Consider the following 27266-nt stretch of genomic DNA (forward strand, 5'->3'; position numbering starts at 1 on the left):
CAATGGTCTACAACGCTTTCTTTTCAAGATGGATTTAATTTACACATTTTTCTTTGTTCATGTTTTATAAAACCATCAAAATTAGAAGGTGAAACTTAAAATTGAACAGAAAAAAAAATGCCATAAAACCCAAATGTGTGTGGACTGAAGTAAAATTAGTTTGCTGCAGCAGTAATTAGTGCATACCTTCCATAAACCATATTGATAAAACCAATCTCCTCGTTCATATAACTTGGGAACTGAGCATCCTCTAAAACAGTTGAAGTAGGCTTGTAGTCTCTACCACTTAAGCGCTCCGATAAACTATAACTCAACACCTAAGCAACATATGTCACATTTCTATCCAAGGGATACTAGTACCTCACTTTTAATAATTACAGAGGTAGATACAGTCTCACCTTTTCATCTTCGATAGTCCAATTATAACCTTTGCACAATTGATAAAAGGAAAATGCATCACCCTGACAACAGACTAAAAGTCAGTCGGTAGTCATGTTAGTAATCGAGTGAAGATTTTTAGCTTCAGTTTTTAATTGTTACCTCTGGAAACAAGGGGTAAATAGGCATCTCGTTCCCAACACCTAGTTGTTCATTTTGTACATTCAACAACACATTTGATGGAATTCCTACTTTGATGTTTCCATATGCTCGACAAATCATAGAGCCTCCATAGCGAAAAAAAGTGGCACTGATATTCTGGAATTATGTTTTTTAAGAAAATAAGGAATTAACTAAGGAAAAGTGAGTGCATACTTAATGACAAACAGAAGCAAGAACTCGAGTGCAATGGTAGCCACACCAAATAATCGAATAGAATGATCAGATTTTTTGCCACACCAATATACATGCTCAAAGTTGTATCAATCATTGATTAAGAGGATTCTGAAACGGATAAGACTGGAAAACTTGGAATATTGATCAATTTGTATGCAAGCAATAACTAGGTAATGAAAAGAATGAAAAAAAAAACACTCAATGAATGTTGCTTTTGTATTCCCCCCCTCTTTTAATATGCTGAATAAGATTGCAGGATAGAAAATAAATTTGAAAAATGTAGTTAACAAAGAGACTCACTAGTCACTAGCTCTAAATAAAAAGGAAAACCATGCTTAGAGGCCCGGGAAGGATATGTCCAAGCTTTGCAACTTTAAAGCTGACCATATTAGTTTTGTAGTGGGCAATACGGAGAAACCCTAAAATAATAAAAAGACCCATGAGTTGAGTGACTATACTACGTTGTCTTTAAGAACAATGCCAGTCTATTCTTGAGAGCTGGAATGAGTGGTCTGACCTGATTCAAGAGGCTGGAGAGAAGATTTGTGCTAGCTTTTTTTAAAAAGAAAAAAAAGAAAAAAAAAAAAAAAAGAAACAAGACTTTTCATTGATGAAATGAAGAGAGACTAATGCTCAAAGTACATAAATCTCGAAGGAAGAAAAGAAAAGAATGCCAAGAGAATATCAATAAAAGGAAAATAAACAACCCAAATATTACATAATATTTATTGTGAAAGCTAAAGACCTGTTCGATAATGATTACGTTTTTAGTTTTTTGTTTTGAAATTAAAAAATCCATGCTTCTCCTCCCAATCTCTTTACTATAGTTTTCACCTTTCTTAAGGAAACATTTGAATTCTTGGTCAAATAAAAATAATAAATAAATAAATCTAAATTATAAAAAAATGTGAAAGTAGTATTTATAAACATAATTTTCAAAAACCAAAAACTAAAAAAACAAATAGTTATCAACGGGGGCCTAAGATATTCACTTCTAAATCTCTTTTGTCCCACTTCACTAGGAACATAGGATTTTTCCCTTCTCTCCTCCAAATGAACTTCCTCCCATCCCCCTCATCACAGTGATGGAGAACAAAAACCTTGTAAAGAAGTCATAGAGGAGGGAATAGCCTAAATCCAAAAAGAGATTTGTTGGAGGTAGTTGAAACGGCAAAGGGGTTACTAGTATAGAGATTAAAGAAGGGAGATCGAGCATGGAAAAAGAGGGAGGGAGAAGTGGGTTTTCAACTAAAGGGTTCCAGACAGAGAAGACAAAGTGTGGGAGGGGGGTTTCAGTGAAAATGGAGTGTGACAAAGAAGGGTTACATGAGGGAGGGGCATTAGGGTTTGAGGGAGGATTGATGGTGAGAGAGACAAACAAGAGATTTATCAAGTAGGGGGCTAAAGTTACATAGGAGATGAACAGGTTAGTGGGAGAAGAGGAGTTCAACAATACACAGACTGTTGAAACACGAGATAGATTTTAAAACTAGGAGGTATTAACTCCATGAGCCAAATATGGTGTGGGCACCCAACCTCAAATCCATTGGCCAAACACCCCATAATACACTAGACAATTCAGGAAGCACATCCTTTTACATGTCCTTATCTTTAAGGGATGCGTAGGGTAAGGAGTAGAATTGTGAAGTTTGAGGAGTTGTGAAGTCATGCGGCCCACAATTTAAGAGCTAATCGAACATAAAATTGATGTATTTTGGTCGTGCGGCCCACAAACTCCTTGGACTTCAAAGAGTGGCGTTTAAGACTTCACTCTCTCCAACTCTAACTCCTTGGGCCAAACAACCCTTGAATCGGTGTTGCTTGTGCAAAAGGATCGTGGAATCGGTTGATCATATCTCTCTCATGTCCCTTCTCCTTGGCTTTCATAAGATATATACCCCAATCCAATCATAAAATGGTCCTTGGATTATAAGAGATGGTTTCCTCCTTGAGCACCTTTTTCAGAAAAAATAAAGCAAAGATCCTTTGGCTCAATACCAAAAGAGATTTTATCAGGAAAATATAAATAAAATGTTCTCTTGATAGCACACATCTATTTGTTTCTTGGAGTTCCACCCCTAAGTTGTTTTATAATTACAAAATTCCAATGATTAGTGCAAACGTAGGTCCTTTCAGAACCAGCTGGCTTTTGTTGGCCGTGTATTACAATTCATACATAGAGAATCTATTTCCTACAGCGAGAAAGAAAATTAGAAGGATAACAACATAAATTAGAAGGATAACAATGTATGTAGCGAGTTGACAATATCTCTTACACATTTCCCAGATGAAACTGCCAAAAGTAGTCCAGAAGACTTGTGAACATTCACAATTGCATTATCCAAACTAGCATACTCAACGTACGTCCCAACTGTTGGACCACCTTCAACTGTGAGCTGCGGTTACACCAAAAGGAAAATGCAGCTACGTCAAAAATTTATTTTTCTATTTTATGAAATATAGACATCACACTCTGAAAGCAACAAGCCTATCTAGTTTAACTTTCTCTAATCTAATTCATGCTTATTTTTCTATATTCCAGAATCCATAAGTTAGTGACTTACCGTGTAAGATGCACCTGGAAGAAGAAAAATATCATGGGGATGGACTCTGGGTGGCGCATAGACTTCAATTTTTATTGGCTCGCTTAATATTTCACGTCCAGATTGTTGTAGAATACTCACCTGTTTTTAATAATAAATTTAACTTGTAAATTCAAACCTCTTCAGAAGTTGAGAAATAAGTGCAAATATATACTATGGAAGATAAACACTAAGGCAACAGTAAACTCACATAAAGTGTTGTTGTCCCAAGTGATAGAGCTTTAATTTTGAAACCTGAAGCTTTAACCACCCCATGATCAGTAATCAAAGAATCATCATTGTCTACAAGCTCAACTATTTGATCTTCAATATGTACAAGAATATGCATGTACGCAAACTGCACAAAAGAAAGTGGTCAATGAACTTTTCTATTTTCTTAATGGAAATAGAACATCTTATTAATAATGGAAAAAAACACAAGAGAAGAGGCACAAGGATACTCCCAAGCCCTGGGAAATCACGAAAAGGCCCCCAAACTTTTTCTTTACACAAAACGAACATTTCATTGTCAAAACAAGAACTACATAAGAAAAAGTCCTAATTTGCTAAGATCTGTATGAAGCCTTTTTTTTCCTTTTTTTCCTTTTTTTCCTTTTTTTTTTTTTTTTTTTTTTTTGATAAGAGACAAATTTCATTGATGTATTAAATTACAAAAGAGAGGGAGAAAGAAACCCCACAACCAAAGGGGTTACAAAAGACATCTCCAATTGGTCAAAAGAGAATCAAAACTAAAACAATTGAAATGCTTGGATAATTTACACCAAGAGATAGCAATGTTAATCATATGATTAAAAAAAGGTCGAAATGTTGAGATTTGTTGTTGAAGTGGCGGTTGTTCTGTTCGAGCCAGACCGACCAAAGGAATGCTCTAACAATATGTTTCCATAGGAGACCTTCTCTTCCCTGGAAAGGATGATCATCAAGAACAAGGGAAAGGAATTGATTGATTTTCGAGGGAAAGACCACATACCATTTAAAAGCAAGAAGAATGTGGTTCCAAAAGGCCCTTGAAAAAGTACAGAACCTGAATAAATGACTTTGAGATTCATTGTCCTTTTTGCAAAGAATGCACCAGCTGGGAGATAGCGCTAGAGAGGGGTTACAGCGTTGAAGCTTGTCATGTGTGAGGACTGCCTTGTGTGAAAGCTCCCAGAGAAAGAATTTAATATTTTTAGGGTAGTGGTCGGACCAAATACCATTGAATGAGCATATAGAAGATAACCCATTGCTGATATGCCTAGAATCAATCCAAGACTTTGTAGAAAAGATCCCAGACGGTTCCAACTTCCATAACCATTTGTCTTCTGTTTGGAGGGGCTGATAGGTGGTGAGTGTTTGAGAGTGTGTTGCCCATTCCTCAGTTTCCAAATCATTAAGATGTCTTCGAAGATGGAGATTCGACCAACCATTTGTCCTGTTCCACAAATTAATGACCATAGCTTCTTTTGCAAAAGACAGAGCATAAAGGTTTGGAAAAGATGTATGTAACGAGGTATTGTTAACCCAAGCATCGTACCAGAAAGAAATGGAGTTCCCACGGCCTAAAATGGTAGCAACATGTTGATCCACGAGAGGTTGGAGATAGGACAATGCTTTCCAATGACCTTTGGTAGTGGACATGGATCTATTACCCAGCTTTGTTACCGCACAAGGAAGTTCCAAATTTTGCCATGATCACACTCCGCCATAAAGCAAATCTTTCCAACCTAAAGCGCCATATCCATTTTGCAAGGAGACCCTCATTTCTCAACTTGAGATTGGTGATCCCCAAGCCACCGGTGGATTGAGGGGATGTAACTTTATCCCAATAAACAAGATGTAAGTTAGAGTCACCTTCCTTCCCTTTCCACGAAAAGTCTTGAAAGATCTTTTCAATAATATTGGTCACTTTGCGAGGGAGATCGAAAAGGGAAAGATAATAAGTGGGAAGGTTGCTCAATAAGGCTTGAATAAGAGTTCGCTCAATTTTCTCAATCACAGAGGCCCGAAAAGAGAGAGTTTTGGGCTTTCCATGTAAAGGAAACCCGAGGTAGGTGTTAGGCTGCAATCCAACCTTGCAACCGCATAACCCCGCAATGTCCTGAAGATGTGTGGAAGTAAGATTGATGCCAAGAATTTCAGAATTTTGGTGATTGATGGATAGGCCGGAACAGGATTGGAAAGTATCAATAACATCAAATAAATTCTTGATCTATTCCAGGTTGTAGGTGGAGAATAAGATGGTGTCAACTACAAATTGAAGATGGAAATGGACAACCCATCATTATCAAAACCAAAACCCTGAATCTTTTTATCCAATTCAGCTTGAGTTAGCAACCGACTAAGGGTACCAATAATGATATTAGAGAGGAAAAAAGATATCGAATCCCCTTGCCTAATACCCCTAGAAGCATGGATTTTCCTTTAGGACGACCATTGATAATAATGGAGTAATTTGTGGAAGAGATACAACCCAAAATCCATTTTCTCCAAAGGCAACCAAAACCTATGGCTTGAAGAATGGTGTCAAGGAAGCCCCAATCGACCGTAAAAAAAGCCTTTTCAATATCCAGTCTAATCACAATGCCCTTCTTTCGCTTTCTAGTCCACTCATTAATAAGCTCATTGGCAATAACCGAGGCATTCAAGATTTAATGTCCCTCAACAAAGGCTGACTGGTGTTCTGAAATAAGGGTAGGGAGAACCTTCTTCAGTTTATCAGAGAGGACTCTAGCCAAAATCTTATAAATACCAGCAGTCAGACCGATAGGTCTAAAATCACCAATTTTTTTGCATCAGCACGCTTGGAGATGAGGCAATATAAGTCTCATTGAGATTGGCATTGACAATACCTTTCTTAAAAAAATCCTAAAACACCCTCAATATGTCAGGCTTAAGAATGTGCCAAAACTTCTTATAGAATTCAGCAATATATCCGTTGGGGCCTGGGGATTTATTTGTACCAAGAGCACAATAATCCCCCATATTTTCTGTTCATTAAAGGGAGTTTCTAGTTGTGATGTTTGTTGCATAGTGAAGGAGGGGTAGCTAAATGTAGATAAGACAGTGAGGTTGTTCTTCTTAGAATACAATCTAGAGAAGAAGCCTAGAAATTCCTCAACAATATCGAGTTCAGCAAGAAGGCTCACACCATTTGTGGAGATAATTTCGAGAATGGTGTTTTGCCTTCTCTTTGTGGCCACAACACAATGGAAGAAAAGAGTGTTAGATCGCCTTCGCTAAGCCAAATGGTTTTGCACTTCTGTCTCCAAAGAGCCTCCTCCTTGGCCACCACCGAGAGGAGTTGTGCTTTAAGACTACTTTTTTGTACTTTATGAATGGGGAGACAATCAATTGACTCCTCAATGCTATCAAGTAGTGTGATTTCTGCTATAAGTTGGTTCTTTTGCATGTAAACACAACCAAAGGTATCTTTGTTCCATGCTCTGAGGATTTCTTTAAGACCCTTCAACTTGACAAAAAGGCCATGTCCCGATTGCCCAAGCAATGGAGTGTTCTTCCACCAATATTCTACAAGGCCACCGAAGTCTTTGTGCAAAAGCCACATATTTTCGAAGCGAAAAGGGGTGGGACCCCATTTGTCTACACAAATGGATAGCAAGATAGGGTAGTGGTCGGATGCTACCTGGACGTCGTGTAGGCAAATTTATGTTGGATGCTTTCAGTTATAAAAAAGCGATCAATGAGAGTGAAGACCGGGTAATGCCTATATCCAGATCAAGTGTAAGAACCATTTTGAAGGGGAATGGCCAAGAGATCGACATTAAAAGTTTTCATACTTGCCGTTTGGGGCTTGTCATTTGATTTTTCATAGGACCATCTGGCCACATTGAAATCACCTCCCAATATCCAGTTTTGTGTGCAAAGGCCTTGAAGGTTGTATAGCTCCTGCCAAAAGAGAGGTCTATCTTTTGCCCGAGAAGGATCATATATACCAAAAAGCCAAAAAAGAAAGCCATCAGCCAGGGAAAACTGTAAGGTAAGTGAGAAAAGTCGTTTAAATACCTCTCTAGATGTGATGGATGAGTCGTTCCACATGATGATGATACCACCAGAGGTTCCTGATGCCTCTAACACAGACCAACTAATATGCCTAGAGCTCCAAAGAGACTTAATGATAAAACGATCCACATCTTCGAGCTTTGTTACCTAAAGGATAACCATTGTAGTATTGTGTTTTAAAATAAGATTTTTCACAACCATTCGCTTCTCCCAAGCCTTAATGTCTAGATGTCCAGGATAGAATAATCATGTAGAAGAGGTCGACCCACCAAGAAAAGCCTTAGAATAGTCCTTGTCATAATTGATAGAGATATAAAGCCTCTTTAGTCCATTAATGCCTCTGGTTTGTTCCTGGGATCGCTTGACCTTCTTTGAGGTTGATGGAATAGATGTAATACACAGCATGTTCCAGAAGCCAGGGAACCACAATTTGAAGATGGGATGTTGGATCAGATGAGCTTGAAACAAGTTCTGCCTCTGGTTCAAGGTCGCTCTCAGCCAACAGAGAGGCGCCAATCCAAGTGTTTTGTAAGGAAAAATCGGAGGGAGGAGAGGCACCAATCCAAGTTTGTGTGGGGAATTATAAAGGTTAGTTGGAGGAGGCAAAGAGAGAGGAAAGGTGTCATTAGAGATCGATGGATGTAGAGACAGAGAAAGGGTCAGTTTAATACTAGTGAAGAGGCTTGGATGGGCCGAGTTCGATAAAGGATCAGTTTTGAGAGCTAAAGTTGGGTCAATGGGCTTATCGGGACAAAAGTTGGTCAGGGGTGTAGCGGTCTGTTGAAGAGTTGTGGGGGGAGTAGCAAAGGGAAGGTTTGGCTAGGGTGAAGTGGGCTTTGGTTGAGAAAACATGGGATGGAGTGAAGTAAGTTTTTGTTGAGAAATGATGGGAGGGGCAAGGGGAAGAACTTCTGACAAAACAATGGGTTGGGGGATGGGCTTTTTTAGAAAGGGTAGATGGGTCGATTGGTGGAAAAACGGGCTTTTGGATTTGAGAAGGAGAAGGTCTAGTAGGTATAGGCTTAGGCATGGGAGGTGGGATAAATAGGGTAGGTGAGGGGTCAGAGAAAGGTACCTGTGGAGCATGTGCAGGTGCTAACTTGGGGTACGGTCTGAGGAGACCCTTCTGCAAGTTGAACTGCGCCTTAGGTTCTGCATTATCTAGAGGAAGGCAACCGTCCGCTGGTTGGGAACCATGGATTATGGGAACAAATTCCAAAAACCGGTTGCTGTTAAAAAAGGGTTGATTTGCACCACTATCGATGACACAGATGGAGAGAAGACCCCTACAACAACCAGAATGAATCCTGTGGAGTTTTGCTTAACGCTAATCACCGCCTCTAAAAGATCGAGGCGAGATAACTTCCCTTGCAACTTCAACAAAGCCACTGCAGGTGTCCCCAATAAGCTTGAAGGTATGGTCGTCCCACGGTTTAAAGGGAGGTTTTTTTATTCTGATCCATCCACCATCGCAGGAACAACAAGATTCGCTTTGGCAGAGCTATTACTCCATGGGGTGAACTTTAGAGAGAACGGACCAACCTTGTACCAATCTTTAATCGACCCAAGGATTTTGGTTTGTTCTTCATCCTCACATCTAAGAAGAGCCAGATCGGCTTCTATTGGATTGATAGCACATCAACCACAGACGTGTACTTGGAGGGCCCAGTGTATTAAAATGCCCAAGGCGCACTAAGGCGCAATGGCCATTTGGAGCCTAGACGCAAGGCATACAAAAAGGCACGGACTTTTTTTCATGAGGTGCACAATATATAAAAATATATATACTATATACTATATACATGTTTATTTACACAATAACCAAAACATAGATGGATAGAAATGTGACTTAAAGAAGAATATACAAAAAAAATAAAAGATAGATAAGATTTAAATATTAGTCATTGTCATTCAACATCAGGTTTGTACGTCAAACTCTTTGTTTTTTGGAGACTTTGAGTTCAAAGAAGAAGAAAAAAGTAACTAATGTTTGGAAGAAGATGAGACATTTTTTTCTTTTCTTTCCTTTTTTTTTGAAGAAACCGTGAATGAAGAATGATTCAAGAAGAAGAGACGTTTTGAATATTGTTTAAAGAGGAAGAAAGGTGAAGAGACATTCTCTGTAATTTTTTAGGGGAGGAGAAGATGGTTTTGTGATTTAGCGAAGAAGAAGAAGAAGAAGAAGTTGATTCGGTGAAGAAGGAAGAAGAAGAGGAAGAGGAAGAAGAAGAAGAAAAGACGTATAAACCGTGAAGAAGAAGCAAGCCGTCCAATTCCAATAAGACGTTGTTTTGTTGTTGTAGCCGTCGTAGGACTCATCCCAGTATGTATAATGATGCCAAATTAAGCTTTAAAAATTATATATATATATATATATATAAAATCATATAATTATATTAAAACGCAAATAAATTTGCATTATTAAAAAAAAAACTGATAGGCGCAACTAGGCGCGCTTCCTAAGCACACCTCAATGCTTTGTGGAAGGCGTACGCCTTCTGTCATATGCCTCGCCTTTTCGAGGCGAGGCACCACTGTTGCGCCTTGTGCCTAGGCGCACGCCTTTCAAGACACTGGGAAAGCCCTCATAATATTGTACCAATCGTCGTGGAAACAATGTCTCTTGACAATGATGGTTGTGTTGAAGTGAATAGTGGCATGTGCTAACTCCGTGATTTGTTAGTCTGTAACCGTTGCCCCTTTGGGATGTATTAATGGAGCTTTTGCCTTTAAAGCCTCTTTAAAGGTAGTTTTCTTAATGTTTTTTGTTGGTGCATTTAAGGTGGGTGGCTGTGGATCACATATTTTTTTATCTAAGAAGAAGTGAATCAAGGTATAAAAGGCTTTCCATCCCTTTCTTCCTTCACCAATAGGAACAAGTATCTTATTTAGGCCCCCATTGTTATAGAGTTTGGCAACTTCAGCCAAAATACCCCACCTGTTGGTTGATTTTTCAACCCATACAGTCTGATCATCAAAACGAAACTCCTTAAAGAATTTCTAGTTTAGTGGTGCAATCAACAAAGAGGAGAAAGTCTTAGTGATCCATACGAGTGTCTGCCAATTGAGAGCAAGAAAGTAAGCTCGATCCTTCATAGTTTCAATCAATTGGATACGTGAGGCTCTGTAACGGTCATCGGTTTTAATGGAGAAAACCTTTCGGTCAATGGTCACTGAGTTGGATTTGGACAGAGGCAAAATGGCCGAGTAGGTGGGGGTATGGGTCGATGGTGGGGGGAAAGGGTCATCACTGTCAGAGAAGGGCCGACATGGGGGAAGGGAGGCATGGGGTGAGTTGTGGGAAAAGAGAAAAGAGAGAGACCGTCATGTCACACATCAAGTTTCTTAAACGTTGAACATTTCCTTCCTCCTCACTCCATGTGAGATCACCTACACTTTAGAAGCAATCCAATTCATGTTTGTTATGATCATCAAAAAGGAACTAGAGGATATATCTGATGAAAATAGAAGAGGAAGGAGAATAGAAACACACGAATAATTTACGTGGAAAACCCTAGACCAGAGAGAAAAAACCATGATATAGACTAGTTTTTTATTATTCGAGTGATACAAAAATACAGGAAAACTTGCTCAAATAAATAGACAGACAAGAAGCCCTAGGCCCATAAGAGAATTACAAATAAGCCTCTAGGGCAAACCAACCCTTTTCAACACTCCCCCTCAAGTTGGGGCGTAAATATCAATCAGACCCAACTTGCTGATACAATAATCAAAACTCTGTCTTAACAACCCCTTTGTAAGGACATCTGCAATCTGCTGATTAAAAGGGATGTAGGGAATACATATGCTCCCATTGTCCAGTCTTTCTTTGATGAAATGTCTGTTAATTTTGACGTGTTTGGTCCTATCATACTGGACCAGATTGTTGACAATACTTATTGCTGCTTTATTGTCACAAAACAATTTCATTGGAAGCTCACTGTCTTGTCGAAGATCTGTCAACACTTTCTTCAACCAGATTTCTACACATATCCCCAAACTCATGGCCCTGTACTCGACTTCTACACTACTTCTGGCAACCACTCCTTGTTTTTTACTTCTCCAAGTGACCAGATTGCCCTAGACAAAAGTGCAATACCCAGACATAGACTTTCTATCAATAACAGACCTAGCCCAGTCCGAATCAGTATATGCTTCTATGCCACGTTTACTTGACTTACTGAATAGTAGGCCCTTACCAGGAGTGCCCTTCAGATATCGTAAAAATGCATTCGACGGCTATCATATGTTCCTCGTAGGGAGCTTGATGAACTGACTGACAACACTCACAGCATATTATTAGGTCTCGTGTGAGAAAAATATATCAACTTCCTGACTAATCGCTGATATCTCTCTTTACTGACAGGAGCTCCATTGTTAACATTGCTCAGTTTAGCATTATACTTTGCAGGGGTGTCTACAGGTTTACACACAGTCATTCCTGTTTCTTTGAGGAGATCCAAAGTATACTTTCGTTGTGAGACAGAGATACCCTCCTTCGACCGAGCCACCTCCATCCCAAGGTAGTACCGCAATTTTCTCAGATCTTTAATTTCAAATTCTTCAGCCATCTTTGTTTCAAGTCTCATAATTTCATCAATATCGTCACCGGTCAATACAATGTCATCTACATAAACAATAAGTATTGAGATCTTTCCAGAACCAGACTTCTTTGTAAACAACATGTGATCTGAGTGCCCCTGATCATACCTCTGTGCTTTAACAAACGTGGTGAATCTGTCAAACAAGGTTCTTGGAGACTGTTTCAACCCATATAGTGACTTCTTCAATCTACAAACCCGATGCTTAAACTGGTTCTCGAAGTCGGGTGAAGGGCTCATATAGACTTCTTCGAGTTCTCCATTAAGAAACACATTCTTCACATCCAATTGGTACAAAGGTCAATCTTTATTAACAGTAACAGATAGCAGCACCGGGATCATATTGAGTTTGGCAACAGAGGAGAATATCTCAGAGTAATCAATACCAAAGGTTTGAGTAAAGCCTTTGGCTACCAGTCTCGTCTTGTATTTGTCAAAAGCCATTGGATTTGTACTTAACAGTAAAAACCCATTTACATCCAATCGTCTTGTGCCCCTCAGGAAGAGCAACCTATTCCCATGTCTCCTTTTTTCTACAGCTCTCATTTCTTCCATAACTGCAGCCTTCCACTCATGAGCATCCATGGCAACATGTATATTACTTGGAACCATTACCATATCTAGATTGGTAGTGAGAGCCTTGAACTCGAGAGATAAGTTACTATATGTCATGTAACTATGCATAGGGAACTTCGTACATGATCTAGTCCCTTTTCTCAAGGCAATGGGAAGATCGAGAGATGCATCACGGCTTTCCTCTTCTCCAAGTTTCTTACTGCAGCTAGCCGTCTGATCTATGGATCTTTCTTTAGGACTTCCCACAGAATCACCTTCCCTTCCACTGTTCTCGTTTGCTGGAGTTATTTCCTCAGTATTGTTCTTTCCATCAGTTTCTTCATCCTCCTCAATTCCTTCTATTTTCTCATCACTATCACCAAGTTCTATATCTCTGTCCACTCTGCAATTATTAGTCTCAACATAATCATCAGTATCACAAACAAGGATGTTCATACCTGGGGCTGAGACCGAGTTAGACTCATGAACTGGGGCCGGAGAAGCAACAGGCGGCGGCACTGTTTCATTCTTGAGATTCTTCTTATAGTATGTTATCCAAGGGATTTGATTAGTGGGAAGAACAGGACCAAGATGTTCAGGTTCAGCCGACACCTCTAAGGGAATGGGAAGAACAGGATCAGGATGTTCAGGATGTACATCAACACCTTAACTAGTTTTAGTGGAAGGTAATATCATTGTTGATAGAATTAAAGGAATAATGAATAAACAACCATAAGAAGTAATGATGTGGAGCCACATCCCAAAAGAAATAGGAGATAGAGGAGCTAACCTTGAAGATTGTAAAAGATATAACAAAAAAATTATCCCAACTAGCATCCTCCCCTTAAAGTACTCTTCAACTTGGAACACAATCAACAAAAGCAAGCTATCACCCCATTAGACCAAAGCATTTAACCGTTGAAACAAGTCAGTCATAAACCAAAAGGTCTTTGAGGCACTGATTGGAAACAACAGCTAACCTTGAAGATTGTTGAACAGATCATGCCAGCATGAGGGCATGACAGGGCAAGCCCCCAAACTGATGGACAGAAGCAGCAAAATTAATTGATGAAAATAAAACCAGGCCACCTTTGCGCAACTATGATGTTCAATTTGTATTTAGTATTGGGAAAAATACTTAATTGTATTGTAGATTAGAGAGTCACACATATATTGAGGTGTACATGAGAACTTTAAACCAAAGGAATGTATAATTACATTGAAGGGCAACCATACATAATAACTTATATTATACCACTCCCCCTCAAGTTGGAGAAAATAAGCCAATCGATACCAGTTGTTGCGAAGATAGTTTATTCCTGCTCCATATAAGACTTCTGTAAGGATGTCTACATTAGACCTCTAGTTAGGGAAATAATAGGATTATTTTTATGGTTATTAATAAGGGGTATGTTAGTAAATAGTTAGTAGGTTTGTTAGGTCTTTTTGTTATAAATAGGGGAATGCATTGGGGGCAAGGTGTGGATCATTTTGGCATGAATTTACAGTGGGGAATTTAGGAGAGAATATCCCTCTCGAAAGTCTGATATTTTTAGTTTCTTCAAAAATACTGCAATATATATTTCTATCCTTTAGTGTTCTTTGTTTTTTTCATTGTTCTTGAGAGTTCTTGCTAGGAAGTATCCTAACAATCTCCCAATTATTTTCTAGTCCTCACATATCTCTAGTGAACACCAACCTTTGTTGTATTTTCTAAGGAATGAAATGACAATCCACTTCAATATGTTTAGTTCACTCATGAAACACTAGGTTCAACGGTAGCTTGATTAGGACACCAGAATTTAGCTAGCACAATAATACTAAAGCGTATCTCAATTTTTTCTAACAAGATACGAAACTTTTCATTGATAAAATGAAAAGAGGTTAACAAATGAAGAATTGCAAACAAATCCCAACAACTCAAGCCTTTGCATAAGCTAAAAAAGAAACCAAAACATCCACCATGCTATTCAAACTGCAAAAAATCCTTTAAAAACATCAAATCACAAGTTAAACCGAGAGGATAACCCTAATCATGCTCAAAGCAAAAGCAAGACAAGACCCAGCTAGAACCATTTAAATCTCCTAAAACTTCAATCAACACCACCCCAAACACCAAACATGGTGACATTGACAAAAGAAGCCAAAGAAAATCTCCAAAAAGTGACCCGGACAAAATTGAACTCAACGCACGGAACCTGGTCTTTTGAACCACTCCTATCTTATTGTACATATATCAGACATTTTCTACTCTGTAATATAAAAAGCAGTGAAGGATAATTAGGCTAAGCCTAACCCTATAGGAACAAAAAAGAGAATCTCTTTAAATTGCAGCCCACACACCTTGATTAAGGAGGTAAATTTTTTCAATATCAAAACCACAATACTTGGTGGTTGAAATCTTTCTAAAATTGTAGGAGTGGGGCATTCAGACTTGATAGGTGTCTAGAAAAGAGTTCTATATATTTTTATGAAAAACAAGAAATATTGTTAAGCCAACAGAAACCTCATCGAAACAACATAAGGACCACTTGATAAGGAAGGATTCTCTATCCAAAGGAAGGATTAAAAAAACACCTTCCACTCGAGATTGATAGAAGCTAAGGAGTAATTACAAAATTCCTGATGTTGAGTACTCCAACTAGAGGAAGTTGCACAAGATCACAAATAGAATAAAGAGAAGAGACTTATCAAGAAAGATCCTTGCGTTTCTTTCTTTCCAAAGGAGCCACGGAATGATTCTAATGACGTTCCCCCAAAGAAATCTAGGATTCCCCTTCAAAGGCCAACCTATGAGAGCTTCCTCACAAACGCATACAGCCCGACATGCACCAATGAAGACCAAAAATCTTCCTAAAGTAACTCCACACTTGAGCAGAAAAATCACAATGCAGTAGCAGATGATTGATAGATTAACCACTTTTGCAGCATAGAGCACACATAGTAGGGGAGACACAAGGTAGGAAATCTTCTTTGAACCAAATCCATCATATTAATACTAATTAATGTCACGGTCCACAAAAGAAGTTCAATATCTTTGGGACAAGACCATACCAAATCTGTAAGCAAAAGTCTTCATCAATTACTCTTCTGTTCTGAGGAATTTTATAGAGACAACTACTTTCGTTGAGAAAAGAATAAAGAATAACTTCCATTTGAAAATTTGTATTGATGGCCAATTGTGAATTCATTTGAATTAATCTTGGATGAGACATTGACTGCTTTCCCAGAAAACATAGAACCCATATTCATGTCACAAAGTGTTTGCCCAACTAAAAATTCCATCAAATCAATTTAGCGTAAAGCTTAAATATTTTTTTATTTTCTGAAAACGGAGTGGGCAAATTCACATTGCACATCATAAGAATATTTGATGAGGATTGAGTTTAAACAAGAAGTTCTAATGCCTTAATCCATCACCTTTCGAATACACATAAGGTGTTTTCAATCTCTGACTCTCCGTAATTTTTCTCTTTCTATTGAAAATATTCAAAAGTTCTTATTGTTCTTTTGAAAGGAATTTAATCATTGATATTGGAAATAATTTCCTTCATAGTTTGAATCACTGTCTGAATAAACTAAGGAGTCTCAATTCTCACATCAATTTCTCAAAAACCAGTCAAATTAGATCGCCAATCCCTTTCTTGATAAAGTCGGTTCATTATACTATCCCAAGCCACATTAACATCTTCTTCAGCATCTAGGATCACTATAATCAAAATTCCAATGTAGATCGACAGGTTCCTTGATAAAATCAAGCATGAGCAATGTTGTGTGTGACGCTCAAATTCCTCTTCTAGGATTATTCTAAAGGGTTCCCTCTTGGTAAATAGGTGTATGGGGTGTTGAGAAACAAGCACAGTTGACGAAGCTCCCCCTTGCAATCAACATCAACAAAAATTTCTTAATCTTCCACAAAATGCAGCCAACGTTGGCCCATGCGGTTGCTTTGATACTAAATTGGTAATAGACCAAGTGTTAGTTTGTTTTTGGTTAGTATCATGCTCCACAGTGTTATTTGGATTCTACTAGGTTATGTTAAGGACGCTTTGATCTGCCCGGATGTACTTACTGTTCCCTAGTTTTTTTTTTATTTTGGTTCTAGGGCCTTTTAGTCTCTTTGCTTCTTTACTTTGTTCTTGAGCTCTAGTTATAGGGTCTTTTTGTTTCTTTGGTTCTTTACTTTGTACTCTCATTCATTATAACAATGACAAGACTTGTTTCCGTTTCAGGGGGAAAAAACAAAAACAAAAACAAAAATTAAAAGACCAAGTGACTAAAGGAGAGAATTATCCAAGAATCTTTATTCAAATGAAAGGTGTTCAATACATGAAAGGGAACTCTCTATTTATAGGAAAATAATAAACAAAAGATAGTAAAAGGGGAATAATCTAGGGATGGCCTACGATTAACCTAATTTCCCAAATTCTCCATACATCAGGTTCCTCATCAATTTAGATTGGAGGTCGTTCCTTGTTAATCATTGAATTAGGCTTAGGAACCTCTCATCCCCAAGGCCTCTAGGTTATGTCCTCTTTTGTTATATATTTTTCCTTGTTTCTCATATAAAAAATGATGAATCGAATAAAAGGAGTTTGGAAGACTCCAAAGACCTAAGGCCAAACTACAACAAAATTCTCCAATTACAAATCAAAGAAGAAAGACTATAATCAGGGGATGGGTATTTATGTTTACACCAATACACAGCATGAAATAAAAGCAAATCCATGAAGCTATCAAAAGTTGAGAAAGCATCCTTGAAAATTTTTCCATCCATTTCACACCAAAGATGCCAACAGAAACCTTTATTTATAGCTAGCCAGAAACTCTTTTTCATACCATGTTAAGGAATTTCCACAAAAAAAATTGAATCAAGGGTATTGAATATGTTGATTGGCAAAACCGTAAACCAACCATACGCATCCAACATTAACCCAGTTACTGTGACGCAAAAGAGATGATCAAAGAGATGGCAAGGATGCTTCGGGAAAAAAAAAACAAAAACAAAACAAACAAACAAACAAAAAAAGAAAAGAAAAGAAAAGAAAAGAGGAAAAAAATTTGGAGATGATATGATGCAAAGAAATCAATAATTTTGATTTACGCATAAGACCATTCTATTGTGATGGTTTTTCTCTTTCTTTTACCACTTTTTTATCTTGTACTTTTTAGCACGGGTATCTTTCTATTACATAAAACCATGCCAAATATTTAGATGAGTTGTGATTTCAGTTTCATTTATCTACTTCTTTTTCTGTATTTTTTTTTTAGTATCAGAGAAAGGGAGCTGTATAAAAAGCACCCATAAAGAATTTTATAGGTAAAACCCGCCCAATTATCAAATTATTTTTCAGTTGGTTAACTTATAACAAGTCATGATATGGCACAGAACTGTACATAATTAATTAGAATTCAAACCTGGGAGGAGTCAAAAGTACTTCCATCACTAATCCCAGCAGCCAAATCAACGACTTGTGAGCTTTCTTCCTGATAATTTTAAGAGTCCCATGGTGAACACAGTTTACATGAGGTATTGTTAGTCAAATCAGAACATACCAGAAGGCTTATTTCTTCTTGAGAGCTAATCTTGATCCAGTCTACATCAGCAACATGAACCTGTAAAGCATTATAAACTTCTTGAGTACACGTGGAGATGAACGCATCAGTATAACTAGGAATTTTCTTAAAAAAAGGCCGAACATTCATTAATAATGAAGTTTTCAGTAACCTAATCAACCAAAAATTTATTTTCTTGCCAAGTTTTCATTAAAAACCAATTTGCCTCCAAGCCAAGTATTGCTTTAGGAAAAGGAGTCATGAGTAGAAATCAAAAAGCGAAAAGGCAATCATGCAAATATAATCAAGTTCCTTACATTGCTAATACTTGCAAGAATAACGCTATGGAAAGATAAATTACCACAGCTGAAGATGATAGTGGAGGATTGAGCCCAATGTCATAAACAGTCACAAGCGCAGTCCCCAATCCTTTAGGTGACAACACTAACTCTCGGCATTGTATACCTGGAGCAGGTTGAATAACCTCAACAATACGAGAATCATTCACAACAGCATCCAAGAAACAGCTCCCTCCAGTAATCGACATATTTGCCTGTATTGTAGCATTTCTATTAGTTGCATATTACAGCAGATACTATGGTTATTACTTATACAGTTATAGGTTATGTTTATGTGCCAATTAGTAAAGTATCATTTATTGCAATTTTAACTTTTATTAGAATAAGGCTCCCTTGGGTATACAAATATGTGCATCTCTAGTGAATTGCTGCTTTCCATGACTTCCAGCATTGTACACCCAAATAGAATAGTGAAGAAATGTCGAGGATCTAACAATAACATCATACTATGACAACTTGATTGAAGAGAAAAATATTGCAATTTGTTTGGCCAAGTAAATGAGCTACAAAAAAGCACGGAAAAAAAAACAGAACTCTACTTTCATTCTTTCTTTCTACTTTTTCTTTGGTAAGAAACTGAGCTATCAACAAGCAAAATGGATCTACTGTCTTGGTTCTGATGAACAAGCAAAAATTCAGTGGTCCCAAGGATTTTAACGTCTAAGACACACTCGCAAAAAAGCCAACAAATTAAAACAGAGAGGAATTTTGGTTTCGGGTCTTGAGCAATTTTCTTAACAAGAATGTCCTGCTTTCAACCCCACTTCCTTTGACATGCTGCTTTCTTTGCCCTAAGAAACAGGATAATGATAACTTTTCAAGAAGTTCAGACCCAGAGGTCTTGGAGAAAAGTTTGGTATTACTTTAGATTAATTGCCAAGCAATCGCCATCTCTCTGGAGGGTGTCTTCCAATGGAGTTTTATATTTAGGCTTTGTTGTTAAATTGCCTCTTGACCAAAAATTTCAATTGATAGTTCAGGCCGTCAGGATATAATTTGAACTTTTAATATATTCTGAACAGAAACTATCAGCAACTGTGCCGGCCTTTTGAAGCTTGAATATCCTACTTTCCAGGAAATCCAATCCCCAAGATCAATTGATGAGCTAAAAGCAACATCCTGTTGGAATATTTCTACATCGTAAGTTCAAGTGGAATTTCTACTTTGAAGGTTATTGTACCCCGCCTCAGAACTAGTTCGTTTTGAGGGAATGATCAGATAGTAGAATTAGGCAAATTATAAGCATAATATGGCTACTATGTTGGTTCCTCAATGATTATTTTCTTGCTTCTTATATATATATATGATATATATTATTATATATATATTCATTTTGGTTCCATTGAGGTAAGGGTCAGGTAGTAGAATTGGGAAATTACTCGAAGTGGCTAATTATGTTGGTTCTCGAATGGTTCTTTTCTGGTCTCTTACACACATATATAAACATACATAAAATTTTAGTTCCTATAGATAATTTATGTACATGAACTTGCTGTTTTGATTTTGTTGAATTCATTAGATACTTCTTCAATTCATTTTAGTTAGTTTGCTTGATTGCTAAGTAGATAACTGTTTGATTAGATGGCTTGTGGTCGACAGTTGAAGTACTCTGAACACAACCACAGGATTTGAATTGAATAAATTTCTTTCGGAGTCTTGGAAAATTATAGATGTTAGGCTAAGAGATATAAAGACACCAAGAACGAAGATGCACTATCAATATGAAAGGTATCAAATCAATGCGTCCACATTCAAAGTTAGGCCAACTGATCGCATGGAGTCTGGGAATCAGGATTCTACCTTGAGATCTGGATTGAAAAACAGCAAATTGTACTCTGGGCGGACTCTTAGAGTAGAAACAAGCTGCGTTGGTGAACAGATCCAGTGTTAAAGAACCGAGTAATTAAGATAACCTGACTATCAACAAATATATAACAAGTACAAAAATGGGGCAATGAAAGCATGAAAAGAAAAAGATTGACATGATTGAAGAACATCTTGAACTCGTCACCCAAAAAAAACACTTGAACTCAGACTACTCATCATTTGAAAAGCTTGTTTCTTGTTTCAAAAAAATATATATATAAAAAAATAATTAAAAATATTTTTAAGAAAGAGAGAGAGAGAGAAGAAGAAGAAGAAGAAGAAAAAGGAGGAAGGAGAACTCAAAGACATAATCTCCCCCTATATTTAGAAATAAAAAACAGGAAATTTGCAAGGACCATACCTGTAAGCGTATTGCATCTGTCAAAAGGTTATCTGAGTTATCAAGCCACTGGGCAGAATAATCGTCCCTCACAGCATCACTAAAGCCAGTAACAGTTGCACGAACAATGCACTTGAAGAGCAAAGATATTTTTTCAACTCAGAGCAGCAGTAAAACATTGGAGGTTCAGGGGGGAGGAGGGATTTCAATCACACAAGAAGGAAGATCTCAACACCATTAAAGCAGTTATCTGCATTACATGCATTTCACCAGTATAACCCGCACCAAATAAACAACAGTACATGTGCTTTTAATGCTAGGAATGAATATTATAATAATCAGCATGAAGTATTTAACTGCAAAATCATGAAACGATGATCATTTGAGTGGGAAAAGAATATAGGATTTTACCTCTCCTGACTCATTTTGCAAGGTCAAAAATCTCTCCCAGCTATACTTAGACCTCTTTAAACCATACAGCTCATCCCAGTAAGCCAAACTTCCACAACTGCTAAGTTCCCACCTCAAACGAAGAGAAGATGAATTTGCAAAAAGTTCTCCTAAATCACTAACACCAACTGCAGCTACTCTTATAGTGCGACCATTAGCCACAGTGACAGGAGCAGCACGGAGTCTCATTGAACCCCTATCAGCTCGAATTGCAGTTCGTATGACGTCAATTTTATTCACTGTATACCATCAGTTTACCAGTTCAAAAGGATAAAACTTTAGAATGAAAATGTGAATCAACAACTAAAACAATAGACAAAGGGAGTCTACACTTGATAAATAGAAACAATTAGTACCATGATCTTTTTTCAAAAAACGAAAATGAAACTTTTCATTGAATAGATGAAAAGAGACTAATGCTTGAAGTACCAGTCCATACCAGGTTCATCGGCAATTAAAACAATTGAGGAAGGAAGTCCACACATGACTGAGACTAGAACTACTGCGATTACAGGTGTCGGATGGCCATCTCCAACCAAATTACCACGTTTAAATTGAAGTGTCTGAGTTGAGTCAGAATTAGCATATATCATAGATACTTCTTAATCAAGTAGAATAATAACAATATTACTAATGAATGACAGAAGAAGAAAGAGAAGTACATAGGTTCCAAGTCCTTGACACTGAATTTGATATGAACCATAACTTTCAGATACTTGGTGCACAAAAATTCTGCCCTTTCCAAAATCAGGTTCTTCATCCAAAATTTCAACACTTTCAATAAATTCAACACCTTGACCCCAATGTTCAGGACCACCACGAAGCATGACATTGGAACATGTTCCAAGAACAAGATGTAACTTATCCAGGCTTTCCAAACTATCAGCTTCTGCTGGAGCCGGATCAACCCAAAAACCGCCAAATTGACTACCATCATCAATGTGCCCAACAAGGAGAGGTGGGTAAGCACTGATTTGTAAAGATGCTTTTAATAAAATAGGCCCGTGCAAAGAGTGATCAAAATGCTGATATTCTTTATATAGTGTGGCTTGCAGCACAGTATGACCAGAACCAGAAGCATAGACAGAAGTCCATGAACAAGGGGAGCCATAGGAAGAACTACGTAGTTCAACATTTTCTAGCACGTCCAGCACAGGCATCTCCCATGTATTATTTTGAATTTTGAAAAACTGACTCTCAACTTTCCACTTTATATGGGAATTAAAAGCATCACATCGATAGAAATAGTCACCTACAAATAAGAAATCAATGTTACAAACAATTGTATTAAAAAAGGGAAAAGATTAAATAAATACATAAATTTTAAAAAAAAACACCATTTGAATAGGTCTAAGAAATCAATATTACAAAAAATTAGATATTTGAATAGGCCTAAGAAATCAATCACCATTTGATGACTGCATTGAGACAGCCGCTTGAAGAAATGACCCCACAACAGTCTCTACAGGGAAACTAGGAAGTATCATCATGGATCCAGGTAGGGCTACTTCAATTACAACCTACCAGTACTTCAAAGTAAGATAATCAGAACTTGTTTAAGCAGATCAAATTTTCAGATTTCGGCATAGTAAAGCACAGAACAAGTTAAACATGAACTGCTTGACAGGAACAATAAGAATTGGTTCCTTCCATCACAAAATAGAAAAGGTAAAAGGGGCAACGAGGGTGAATAAAGAAAAGATATTCTATGGTAGCAAGCCCCCAGGCATTATTTCATTTTCTGTTTTATTTTGTTCATTATTTTAATGGGCTTTGTTTTATCTGAGTCGGACCTGTACTAAGGCTTTGATATATGAGCATCAGGAGAATGATACCTTAAATATGCAAGCTTTATTGCTAGCCTTCATTTATTATGTATTTTATTTGTTTTGGGTGTAAATCAATAGGAGAATCTTTAATTTTTTTTTTAACAAGACACGAGCTTTTCTTTATAAGAGACACTTTCGTTGAGGTATGAAATTACAAAAGAGCAGGGAGGAACAATATACAAGTTTTTCATTGATTAGAACTCAAGGACGATTGTCTCTTCTACTCTATTCTCTTTTTCTTTGAAAATCTTGCATTTTTAGAGCATTAAGCTCTTGTCATTAAATCAATGAAAAGTTTTATTTTTTTTTTTCAAACAAAAGAATAATATAAAAATAAGAATTAGAATTTAAGGACACTGTTAAACGACCTGCAGAATAGATCCTATTCAAGTAAGCTCGTAAAAGTATTTTAATTGATTAATGAAATGGCGCAGTCTTGTTTTTATTCAAAGAACATCAAATCATTTGGTCGAGGATATATGCCTAAACCAATTAAGCTATGCTCAAATTTGCTATACATGTGTAAGTCAGAAGTATATAACTAACAAATTAACTGATTTGCTAACAAATTAATTGATCAATTGGCTAACAAACTAGTTAGTCATTAGCTCTTTTTGGGAGGAGTTTCTCTCTATCCAGCCTTAGTTTGTTCGTTTCTCGAGATTAAACCGTTGTTGATGTTTTCTTATAAAATTAAAAAATTTAAAATAAAACATAATATTAATTTTTATTGGAAATTTCATTACAACTTTCAAAAGTAGCATAGAATGTAAAAAGAAGTTTTCATAACAGTTTTCCAAACAGGCCATAGTACTCACTCCAATACCTTTTGTAAGTATAATTTCTTTTTAATTTATCATTTGGAATACTTATTTGCAAACTTTGCTTCACTTCGAGTGTTGCCCCCTTTTCTGCACTCTTCACTTACCGAAATATTATGATTTTTTATATATATTAAAAATTAAAAAGAAAAAAGAAAAACAAGAAAAGCAGATATAATAAACAAATAGCACAGATTAAAAGAGTGGAAAAAAATGTAAATCTAAGAAATATGCAGATGGAAGTTCAAGTAAGAAGTAACTACAGACAAGATTCTTTCAAAACAACTAAGCAGAAAATTACTAATATTTCTTAAATCTTACCTCATCAAAATTTGATGAGTCAAAAATAGATAGCACTTTAACAGTTGCTTTCCCCGAATTCTTTGCCTGAACAACTCCAGAAGCAGATACAGTGACAACACTTATGTCAGAGGAAAACCATTTGTAGTCACTTGATGTCTTAGCACAACCTATGTTGGAGAATTAAAAGATGTTAAGTAACTTTGCCAGAGTGATTTAAAGACCAAGCAGCTAAAATGCTACAGACCACCGGTAGCTTCAAGTAACACCTCCTGATAAACAGAAGGGGTCCAAGGTAGGAAGATGTTTCTAGATACACCACTTCTGTTGTCCAAGCTGAATCTTACTCGTTCACATATGACAACTTCTTGAACGATCTTGAGAACCTAAATTGGAGGAACACAATAAAAAAAGGAATAAATTTTCTAACTAGAAGGTCAAAATATAATAACTAATCATAAGACATGCTATAACAGAAGTTTAAAAGATTCAGGTATAAGTAAAGTGCAAGAAGTTGAGGAGAAGAATAAAATTCATATGATTGACTATTGACTTTTACCTCCTTTGTTTCATAATTACTACCATAGTAAGTCAGCGAACCAGTCAACATTCCTTGACCCTTTGAAATTGCTTGCAAAATTCTAGAAGTTCGCCATTTGTGTTTAGGTACAAGATCATTAGTCAAAAGGTAAGTTCTCAAGCACTGGGATTGGTTATCATGCAACTGGACATCGTCAGTCTGCATTTGTGGGAAAGAAATTATGAGCTGAAGATAGCCAAGAAAGCTTGTGCCAAATATATTAAGACAGGAAGAAAATCCACAAGTAGAGAAAAAGCTATTCGTATAAGGAAAATTCACTTCAAAGTAAATGCTATTAGCTGCGAGAGAGAACACCACAATTTAGAGAAAAGAAAATGTATAAAGCAGAAGGTGGAAATCAAAGTAGAATGCCAAAAGTTAAATTCATGTAGGCCACCTGACACGTACCTCAACTAATCTCACAGGACAACACGCTTGATCCTATATTGTTTGGGTGCCAAGAAAACTCATAGGAAATAAAATCCTAAGTAGGTGACTACCATGGATTGGACCCATTCACTCTAAGTCCTTTATTAGACCTATGGCTCTTATCCAACTCAAGATGGCTATTAACTTCACGTTATTGAAACTTTTTCTTTTTCTTCCTCCATAGAAATCAACTTACATTAAAAAGATGAAAGCAAAGGAAGGACCGCAAAAATTACATATATATATAAAGCAACCATGTTGCGTGTAATCAGTAATCAGCTGCTACAGTACTTTCTAAATCCATGAGTGTTTCCTATGCATCGAGCCAAAGAAATGTGATTAGCTGCAAAGTACATTGTACGGTCTCAACTTCAAGCAGCTAATATTAAAACGCAAGCATATAGAATGTAATTAGCTGAAACAATACCGCCTAAAATTATATTTGAGATTCTAATGCATTAAGCCAGAAACAAATGTATTTTTCAACAAAAAATTATTTACATCTTTACTTCTTCATTTTCTCTTAATTGGAAGACATGTATATATTAGCTTTATAACAGAGAAGTATGGCTATACTGATTTAAAATCACATACGACTTCGTATTTAAATCAGAGTAGAGCCCAGATAAAGTTACTGGATTTATCATTCAATTCCAAGTAACAAAATCAGTGTAGAGCTAGCTTAAAATGGATGTGGTTGAAAGTTGACACATTCGCACTATACCTGTAAAACACCTTTTTTTTATAGGAAATAGAGAAGATTTCATTGACAAAACAAGATTCCCCTAAAAAAAAATAAAGTGATGAGACATACATACATATACATATATATATATATATATATATATATATATATTAAAACTCTCCATAGGCACGCCTTCCATTGGATGACCTCCCAAACTTCTGCTATTTTATTCATGAAGTACTTTATGATTCCTTTAAGTGAACCCTCCGAAAAGGCCTTCATATTTTCCCACAGGATTTTAGCTTCATGCTTGAGAGATGCCCCATAAGCAGCTCAGGTATAATAAGCTTTGCAGGACAGGGGAGGGGAAAGACCAATCAAAATAGAGTTTCTCCAGTAGCTTTTCACATCCACAATGGGTTACGGGTATTTGGTAAATGACCAATATAAGAGTTACTGATCCTTTGAATAAACAATACCAGCTAAGAATGATAAAACATCAAGGATTTCTTCTTTGAATTATGTCCATTATATTAATACTACTTGGCTCCAATTAGAAAGCTTTCTTAGGGTTTCCTTTCTTCCAAATAGCTTTTGCAAGCCTCTTATTGTAGATGGTAGCTTGATTGCTAAGCTGAAGAGAAAGACACAAGTGAAAATGCCTTTTTTTTAATAAGAAACAGGATGTATATTATGCACAATGGCCCCCAAAAAAAAGCCAAAAGGCAAGGGGGAAGAGAGATCCCCCTCCCACTTAAGACAAACAAAAACAACTATAAACTATAAGAGAGCTTTCCAGTTCATTTGGATCATGGACAAGCTGTAATTACAAAAGAATTTCCTGTTTTTAGTGCACGCCAAGAAGCTAAGAATTAAGTGTTGCTACAAAAAGTAACCAAAGAAGAAGATACAGAAATACAACAATTCCTTTTCCAACCAAATGCTCCAAAATAAAGCTCTGACTGCCATGGACCAAAAGAGCTCTGGCATTAGTGAAAATACTGCTATCCAGTTGCCATATTAATCTGTTCACTTGTTACGTAATGCTTGCCAATAGCAACAAGAAGAAACCTTCTAAGTTCTAACCGAATTCCCTATCATACAATTCTCTAATGATTGTAAGCCTTCAGGTATTTCTTTCTATACTCCAGGATTCCCCACCAATATATCTTCTGGCTAGATAACCGAAAGAAGTCTAGGTGGAGTTGCTGCAGCCACAACCCATAGGTAACCATTTTGAAAGCGAAAAAGAACCGTTCATAGACCTCCCCTCCCTCTATTTCGTCATAAAGCTCAAAGAGTAAGAGTCTCTTATTCAATCCCTTCTCCAGCCCACAGCTAGCAGAATCAATCCCTTCTCCAGCCCACAGAAAGTTCTTCCGATATCGAGGATACCACTGTAGGGTTTTTAAAGAAGAACCAGAACTTGGGTTTCTTAGGGTTTCCTCCCAAAGGCAGTCCAAATAGTTAAAGATCATTCACCAACCAAGCATCCCAATCTACTTGCTTGTGAGAA

General features: G+C 37.0%; 1 protein-coding gene across 1 annotated transcript in view; it reads right to left on the minus strand.

Annotated features, from left to right (window-relative positions):
- LOC120091724 (nuclear pore complex protein GP210) overlaps positions 1 to 27266 on the minus strand; it is a 53036-nt gene that overhangs the window by 20774 nt on the left and 4996 nt on the right. The window contains exons 6-23 of the mRNA XM_039049837.1: positions 24616 to 24795; positions 24304 to 24442; positions 24078 to 24226; positions 22515 to 22626; positions 21769 to 22358; positions 21546 to 21669; positions 21068 to 21345; positions 20678 to 20788; positions 20251 to 20313; positions 18453 to 18644; positions 18092 to 18151; positions 17954 to 18022; positions 3568 to 3714; positions 3339 to 3458; positions 3051 to 3170; positions 541 to 696; positions 399 to 461; positions 187 to 317 (exon numbers count right to left, since the gene is read on the minus strand). Coding sequence (XP_038905765.1) covers positions 187 to 317; positions 399 to 461; positions 541 to 696; positions 3051 to 3170; positions 3339 to 3458; positions 3568 to 3714; positions 17954 to 18022; positions 18092 to 18151; positions 18453 to 18644; positions 20251 to 20313; positions 20678 to 20788; positions 21068 to 21345; positions 21546 to 21669; positions 21769 to 22358; positions 22515 to 22626; positions 24078 to 24226; positions 24304 to 24442; positions 24616 to 24795 — 2804 coding nt within the window. The remainder of the gene's footprint in view (positions 1 to 186; positions 318 to 398; positions 462 to 540; positions 697 to 3050; positions 3171 to 3338; positions 3459 to 3567; positions 3715 to 17953; positions 18023 to 18091; positions 18152 to 18452; positions 18645 to 20250; positions 20314 to 20677; positions 20789 to 21067; positions 21346 to 21545; positions 21670 to 21768; positions 22359 to 22514; positions 22627 to 24077; positions 24227 to 24303; positions 24443 to 24615; positions 24796 to 27266) is intronic.

This window comes from Benincasa hispida, chromosome 11 (assembly GCF_009727055.1).
Source record: "Benincasa hispida cultivar B227 chromosome 11, ASM972705v1, whole genome shotgun sequence".
Classification (NCBI taxonomy): domain Eukaryota; kingdom Viridiplantae; phylum Streptophyta; class Magnoliopsida; order Cucurbitales; family Cucurbitaceae; genus Benincasa; species Benincasa hispida.